The sequence below is a fragment of the Penaeus monodon genome, chromosome 5 (assembly GCF_015228065.2).
Source record: "Penaeus monodon isolate SGIC_2016 chromosome 5, NSTDA_Pmon_1, whole genome shotgun sequence".
In the NCBI taxonomy this organism is placed as follows: Eukaryota; Metazoa; Arthropoda; class Malacostraca; order Decapoda; family Penaeidae; genus Penaeus; species Penaeus monodon.
The window spans coordinates 42,189,963-42,198,566 of NC_051390.1; the positions used below are offsets into that span (position 1 = coordinate 42,189,963).

General features: G+C 36.5%; 2 protein-coding genes across 3 annotated transcripts in view; one reads left to right on the top strand and one right to left on the bottom strand.

The window, feature by feature from the left end:
- Positions 1-475, bottom strand: part of LOC119573209 (splicing factor 3B subunit 5-like) — a 2,151-nt gene extending 1,676 nt beyond the window's left edge. Inside the window, exon 1 of one of the 2 annotated variants that reach the window (XM_037920314.1) lies at positions 417-475. The gene's annotated coding sequence lies outside the window, so the exon portion shown is untranslated. Of the gene's footprint in view, positions 1-363 lie in introns of both variants that reach the window. The other variant, XM_037920315.1, reaches the window with a different exon arrangement.
- A 257-nt stretch (positions 476-732) lies between these two features.
- On the top strand, positions 733-7,897 carry LOC119573208 (cytochrome c oxidase subunit 5B, mitochondrial-like). The gene is made up of 3 exons (XM_037920313.1): positions 733-894; positions 6,054-6,127; positions 7,418-7,897. Exons 1-3 carry the CDS (start codon positions 813-815, stop codon positions 7,625-7,627), a joined length of 366 nt encoding a protein of 121 aa, XP_037776241.1. The 5' UTR covers positions 733-812; the 3' UTR covers positions 7,628-7,897.
- Positions 7,898-8,604: the final 707 nt, after the last annotated feature.

Here is an 8,604-nt window from a genome sequence, read left to right on the forward strand (position 1 = left end):
CCAGGGAAGGGCTTACCCGAGCAGTTTAATAATTTGGTTTAGGAGTGCAGAGCTCCCCTCACCTTCCCCTGGGGACTGAAACGAATAGCCCGCTCCAGTGTTTAACCAACACACTCGTATGCCTTTTCGTGGACTCTTATTGACTCAATCACCAAGGTACTGTTCGATCATTGGCACCAAGATGGGAATATATTAATTGGATTCGGTTTTCCGACAAACATAAAGGACATCCCTTTTACTCGAGTGCTCTGCATCTAAATCAGAACCCATGATTGTAATTACACATTCTATCCGAAATACCTAGTTACATCACACGATAAATGTTGTTAGCTAAGTACACTTTCAACCGTAAAATAAGCTTTCATATCTAAAGACTTTCTTTCTTTTATTGAGTTTTGAATGATAAAAGGACTTACCAACCACAAACGCTCTTCTTTGTTGTTGTTTACGTTTTCTTGTCTAAAGATGGTTCTATTTTCCATGGAAATATTATATTCTAAAGTTTTGTTTACGAATAAATAAAATACGATATGAATATATAAAACTAATGTGTATTTGAATCTAATTACAATATAGGCGATAAAATAAAAAAAAATCTTAATAAAAGTTTACCACCGAAAATAATTTTCTCCCCAAATTCAGGTCAAATTTTATTATACATAATTTCTGCACCACGATTTTGACATTTTTTTAATTTTTTTTTTCACGAATAAGCGGGCTTTAGAGAATGGAACCAGCGGTCCTTCTTTACGCAATTCCCAGATCCCGTCTCGACCAGCTGAGCCAAGGACCGCCTCTCGCTGCTCTCCGCCATGGCCTCTCTCATCGCCCGCTCCTTGGTCCTCAATTCCCGCCGGGGAGTTCAGCTCACCTCGGTCAGATTTGCGAACAAGAGTAAGTTTGGTGTAAATGGTCGCTGGAAGGGGTTTTGGCCGTGGAAATTCGGACGAGAAATTTCCAGCCGGGACATAGGTGTACGTGACCGTGGCCTGGATTTTTGGTTAATTCGTTATTTGGGCTTCTAGGGATATGGTTGTAGGTTTTAGGAGCCGGTTTTATGTGGGAATTGTGAGTCTGGAGTTATTATGGGGAGTTGATAGCTTTTATGATGGATAAGATCACATGACTATGTAATTAGTGCAGACGATTAAAAGAACCGGGTTCGTGTTATCGGGGTTTATCAGCAGGAAAATGATTTTTCTTGCTTATCTAAAGTTTCAGGATATTTTTTTCCCTCCTTATCAAGCGTGTGAAGTCAATTGAGATATTTTCCACTTAACACATTCAAAGGGTAACATAAACCAGCAAGATATTTATTCAAGACAAAATAAACATTTCAGTCCGCTGTATTTCTTACTCGGTGTTATGGTAAATCTTGCTCAAGTTGTTACTTCTGGTTAAGATAAGTGATAGTGGGGCAGGGTTTGAAGTATGATTAGGAAATTGTGAGATAAAGCAGAATGAATGGGTAAAAATGGGTAAAGAGATAGTGGCTTGCTTTTTGAAAGATTTTGAGGTTTTCTGTAGGAAATTCCCAGTATAGATTGTTCCACATAGCTGTATGGAACAAGGTAAACTTTGCTTATAATAGATAGAACAAAATGAGGTGCTTTTCATGTATGTGTTCCCTTAGCAAGTTAATAGCAAGGAATTGGTGCTACTTAGTAATTTGGTAACAATGTATAAGAAAATCCGAGACAATTATGAAAAAGAAAAAGGTAATTTCTTTACAACCAAGGTCAAGTTCAAAATTTATTCAGCGGTGTGGTATTTATTACTGAGAGTGACACACCCTCCAGAGACAAAGTCCAAAATGAGGGTAACGCGTGAACCCAAAATCCAAACCACACAGGCTCTGTACACAAACTTTGATTTTAAAACTAGAGAAAACATTTATTTTAAGATGACCCCCCCCCCCCTCCATCAAGGGGTAATTGTTACCAAGAGCGATGCTCCAGAGACGAAGTTCCAAAATCTGCCCCCCCCCCCCTCTACCCAACATTCTTGAGGGATGCGTGAGGGACTCGGTTTGAGGGGGGGGGAGGGGGGTTAATGTATGGCACTGGATGTCAATAGGAACTTGTAGAAATCAAAGAAAGTGATATATAAAATGTTTAAAAGTTGATTTTTAGGTTAATTTATTGAAAATGACAACCGGGTCTTCCCAGACAATATTTATATTATCAGATTTGTTTTCGTGAGATGAGAATGAATCATGATATTTTCAGTTACATTCTCCAGCCGACAATCTTGATGTGATTTGATAAGTCCTGATAGCAGGGGAGGGCATGAAGTAGATCAGGGAAATTGTGGGGTAAAACAGGCTGAAATAAATATGTAAAACAAGCACAAAAAACGCTTTAAATCGGACAATGAAACTCTACGGAAGTCGCTGCCATCTTTCAAACTCTATGCACCGACGCACCAACTTTCGAAATACTCTACGGGAACCAAACCCATCGTTCGGTAAAAATCTATGGGATTTCACATAATCCAGATCCCCTGTGGTAATCGTACAATACTTTTTTCAGCATTTGCGGCACTGGATGGGTTCAAATATCAGGCTGTGATAGAAACTAATGTCTATTTGTCCAGTATATCCACAAAAGGACTTTAAAAATGACCTGGAATCGACGCAGCACTGGAAATGCAACATTTTTCACCAGCGTTTCACGGCGTAATGGCCCTGCTGGCCTGTCAAATCTCCTGGTGGCAAAATGTGCATGCGCACAAGGTTATTGTACAGAATAGCATAAATAATTACCAAAACACTGTCCTATATCTCCCTTATTTTTTATTTGCACACATTTTGCCATAGATGAAAAGGGTCTTAGTTTTCATTAAGGTAATCACTCCATACACTTATTTTACTGTACTCCTGGTTGACATGCATGGAAAATTTTCCAAAAAAAACTATTAAAATGACTAATGAAATTCTACAGACGTCCCCGCCATCTTTGAAAGTCTACAGACTGACGTGCTAATTTTCAGTAAACTACGTGAATCAAACCCATCATTCAATTAAAATCTACAGGATTTCACATAATCCAGAAACCAGGGGGCTACACCCCATGGACCCCCCCTAGTAATATACAAACCTGTATATATATATATATATTTATATATATATATATATATATATATATATATATATATATATATATAATATATTTTACTACATATATGCCTAGCCAGGGGGCTACACCCCCTTGATCCTCGTGGGTTTAAGAAAAAATCTATATATTCCCTAGTCAGTGAGCTCTGCCCCCTGGACCCCCAGGGTAAAACCACATACCTTTATATAGTGAAACACCAAACTTTTCTTCGCTTACATCTATGGTCACAATTCCTTGGTTTCTAATCACTTTTTTTGGCATTTGGGGCACTTGATGGGCTCATATCAGGCTGAGATAGATACTAATCTGTTATTGTATATACACTATATGGCGTTAAAAATGACCCGGAATCAATGCAGCACACTTAAAATAAGCATTTCTCACTGGTATTGGTAATTGTTATTGAGATCGACACACCCTCCAGAGACTAAGTTCCAAAATCAGATTTTTTTTTATATACTGCCTCTACCCAACAATCTTGGGGGATGCATAGGGAACCAGGGGTTGAAGGGGGGGGGAGGGGATTATGGATGGCACTGGATGTCAATAGGAACCTGCAGAAATTTAAAGTGATTTATGAAATGTTAAAAAGCCTATCTTTCAAAAACCCGTGCCAAATTTTGTCTATGAGATTACACAATCCACATCCTCTGTGGTAATCGTACAATGCATCCTAACCAATAAAGCAACCTAACCTAACCCTGTGGGATTTATACACTACAATGTATATATTCCCTAGAGTACCATACAAACTGAAAACCTTACCAACCTGGGAGCTCCACCCTAGACCCCCTCCCGATCATACTTCCCTAGCTGGGAACCGTTTAAAACAAAAACCTTCCTAACTCAGGGGCTATGCTCTCGGACCCCCTTCTGATTGATGTGTTCTCCTAACCAGTATTATTCATTAATAAAATAAAATAAATAAATAAATACCTAATTTAACCAGAGAATGGGTAGAACTCTGATGCTGCATGAAGAAAAATATGTAGATGTGTTGCTTTATATCACATTTCCACTATTGCACTTGAGGCACTATTTTATTAAACAAGTCTATGGTCCTGTGGACATTTCACTGGTTCATTACACCCTCCACACAAGTTCAAATACCGTGTGTGACAACATGACTTTTGTAGCCAATGGCATTGGCAAATTGCATATTAATGCACCATATAATGACATCACACTAAATTTACTTTATACCATTTTGATTTAAACTATAGTATAGCAACATGAAATTACTTGTAAATGTGTATCAAACAATAGATAGTATCACACATTATTTTCCTGAATTCCTTGTTCTGAGTTGAATGGTTTGTTTAAATTGCCTTTCCATACTAATGACATCTGTGAAAGCACATTTATTTAAACATCTATGTCCTGTGGACTTTAATACTGTTATTACACCTCCAAGAGTTAAATATGTGTGAAACATGTTTTTAAATGCATGCAAATGGACTTTATGAGCAACAATATGTAAACTACTAAGATTTATTTATACCATTTTGTCTTACACTATAGTGCGCACTAGCTTTACTGTAATATCGTGTATGCGACATATGCCATATACACACATCTCCTCCGATTCTTGTTCTCGAGTGTGAATGTTTTTTAAATTGCCTATTGCCAAAGCTAGAAAAATGAACTGAAGGTATATTTACATTTATTAATTTCATGCAGTTATTTATTCGGCTTATCAAAATAATGTGTGCACTCATGATTGAATTTCTTTGTCTTTTTTGGTTGTGTGGTAAAAATATTTAGATAGCTAGAACTTTCCTGAAAGAAATATATTGGTATTTTATGATTTGCGAGTGCCAGAGTCTATCATGGTAATACTACATGACGTGCAATGTGTTTAAGTGATAGTCCCACTTGTACTACTATCCTTTCTTCTATTTTCCAAGTTGCACGATTTGTTTGCATTGACTTAGCAGATAAGTGAAGAAGGGAACTTAGTCCCTGAGTGACAAATTTTTTATAATTATGTAATTCTTTCCTTTTTGACTTATTCCTAAATTTTTTATAATTATGTAATTCTTTCCTTTTTCTATGGGATTGCTAAATACAGATACATACATTAGATAATTTAAAAACAGGTCTATGCAAATTTTCAAAGGGGGGGGGGGGGGTAAGTAGCAATATCTGCGACATTTCCAGTAAACACCCAGTGTTGTTGACAGTGAATGTAATTTGAGATAGACTTGTGGACTACTTTCTTTGGCAAAACAAACTTGGAATTTCTAATGGAGTGGAAGGCTTCACCATAGTCAAGGGATACTTTGTGTTCTTTGTAATTTGTTCTTTTTGATAAGTATTTAATATCTGAAATTATGTATGATTGGCAAAGGCTTTAGGGTTCAAAGATTTATGTATTAAAGGTAAGAAAACAAGCCAAGTTAATATCCAAGATGTTTTTACATGCCTTTTGTGATTTTTTTCGTTTTCAGTTGCTGATAATCACGTATAACTGAGTCATTTACATATTCTCATTCTCTCAATGCAATGACTACTTTACTTATTGAAATAAACTTTAAATAAGATTTAAAGTTTATTTGCTTTGTACACTGTTGAAACTAGATGTTATTTGCATACTTGCTTGATAGAATCCAATAGTAGATTATGTTGAATATCTTATCCTAAGATTGGATTTTAACCCTTCACTAATGGTTTCTGGGCATCACTGACTGCAGTGACATCTGGCAACAGTCCTGCTGTTTGGCCTAGGAATCTGCTACATGCAGCGGAACTTTCCACCGGACTCGCTCTAGTGCGTTGCAACACAGCATGATGAGCCGATTTAACAGCTATAGGCGTTGCCCAGCAGAAAAGGGTTAACAGTGATTTTTTTTAAATGTTGTATTATTGCATAAAATTAATATTGGGTAATGTAAAGAATATTAAGATCTAATTCCTTTGTTTTTCTCCTTTCAACAGTGATGGCTGATCCCTTGGAGCATGCTACTGGTTTGGAGAAGCAGGAACTGTTGTCTAAGGCAGCTGGTAATGAGGTAATCAAACCATTAATGTGTTGGAAGAAGAGAACCTTTCAGACTTAGCAGGCTTAGTCAGGAAACAATTTTTTTTTTTTATCAAGTTGTTTTCAGTTAACTGACATTTGATGGTTTTTGGCTGATTACTTTTTTTAATTTTTTGTATTAAAATTCATCTATGTCTGACATTTAAATAAATATACATAGCCATGAATATAGTGAACATATAACAGTGGACTTGCAGGCAAAAACTGTATTTGTATTTACAGTTTCTTTAGTTTACATGTACTATCATAGTAATGCCTGAGTATCCCCTACCCCCCACTTGAAGTTTATATATAGAAGGACTAGTCACCAAGATTTTAATTACTGTTCCTATCTGACTTCACCTATTTACCCTATTCCTTGAGTTTTTTCAAAGGAAAGTTTTTCATTTTATCACATTGTTAATCCAGTGTCATCAGGGATAGCATATACATAAATTGCATGTCCACTTGGAGTTTAGTTTAATTATATTTATACAAAGATGGCTCAACAAGTGCTTAGTCACAAAAGTCTTAGTTGTTCACAGTTTTTCTTGATTTTTGGAAATAGTGTTTTTAACCCACATCTGCTGGGCCACGCCTATAACTGTCATGACAAACCGACCTATTATGCCGGGTATGGCTATAGGCGTTGTGACACGCTGAAGTGAGTCAAGCGGAAAGTTCCATTACATGGACTCTAGGGCCAGTTGGCAAGACAGTTGCCAGAAGTCAGTTATTGATGCCGAGAGATTTCTGAAACTGTCATTGAAGGGTTAATTTTTATCATCATTGGGATTGGTAAATAACAAACATGTCATAATGTCATTGATAATGACGTTGATAATAGCATCATTGTTAATAGTATTAGGTAATTAAAAAGAGAAGAAAAATCATTGAAGGGGGAGGGGGGGGACATCACATAGACTACCAATTGCCTCCTTGGGGCTGAGCACTTTATAAACCCATCTGTGTAAACATTTCACAAAATAGAACTACAGTGAGCATTACAAGGTCCTAGCAGCATTGAGTTAATAACCTGATATTAATGATGATAAAGATAAGGAGGAAGATAAGAATGTTATTAAAATTATAGTAGAAACCAAAAAAAAAACTCAAGAATAGGATAAACTGATGGTAACTGGTAGGCATAGTAATTAACTCCTAGGTAAGTGAGTACTTTTGAAGCTCTATATATACATTAGCAAAACAAAACTATAGTGGACAGTATACTTGTATCTGGTACTAGTGGGTTAACTTTAACAAACTTGCCTTATTATTTCAGAACCCTTTTGACATGAGGGTCTACAAACGTGTGAGTGGAGACCAGACCAACCCAACAACTGTCCCCTCCTTCTACGAGAGGCGATTAGTTGGCTGCATTTGTGAAGAGGACGCTACCAGCATCAACTGGATGTGGCTGGAGAAGGGCGAGTCTAAGCGCTGTGAGTGCGGCTATTGGTTCCAGCTTCAAGATGCAAAGCCCATGGTTTAGGTAGAGCTAATAGTGACCCAGTGTTGTCCTTATCAATCTCAGTTAAGTTGATTACATGTAATATTTACAGGTGAGGTCACTTTCATGATGTAGCATATTATTCCTGTTCCATGGAATATTTTTCTTGTATATAAACATTTTAAATAAGTGAAATACATCGGAAACAGATTGTGATTTTGTTTTCATATGAATTCCAGAACTACAACATAATTGAAGCTCACTATTTATATATGTAGTAAAAGATGGAATATTAAACCAATTACAACACAAGATTGATTTATGTATGACCTGTATATGTGTATACATGTTCCCCTTCCACTCCTTAGAAAACTTGAAAAATTAAAATTCTTGACACTGCAAATAACATTATTACACATTGTAGCATTACCTCTATTATTGATACTATTTAGTTCTAGTACTGCTGAGAACTTCTGAAGGCTGTTGCTGCTGTAAAACTATAACAAAACTATAAAATGAATAATCAATAGGAAAGGTATTGATTACTTTTCCATAGTGAAATGCTTAATAGCACTATGCTGGTAATTTTCAGGGAACAATCCATTTGTCATCTCTAGGAATATAGGAAGACTAGTCTTTTATTTATTTATGGTGTTGACACAAGCATCCACACAAATATACTTGTAGTTTCTCTCACTGAAGAAAGTGAAGTAAGAATCTCACTCACCTTCAAAGACAGTCTGAAAATAATTACTTAAGCTTTATTTATTATTCTGCTTTAGAATTTGAGAATTAGATAAACTGGCAGTACATGAGAAAGATGTTGCTGTAGCAGGATCAGGCAAGAAGGTTACCAGGGGAAGACCTGAACACCTTGACACTGGGAGCCTGTGTATTAGACCACTTTGTCAGAAAATTTTGGCAAAAAAACACACAATAATTAGTAAACCTAGTGTTAGTGTTTGAATTGTGTGGTTCACATCATGCCCCCCCCCCCCCAATCCCCTGCTCATTGTTGT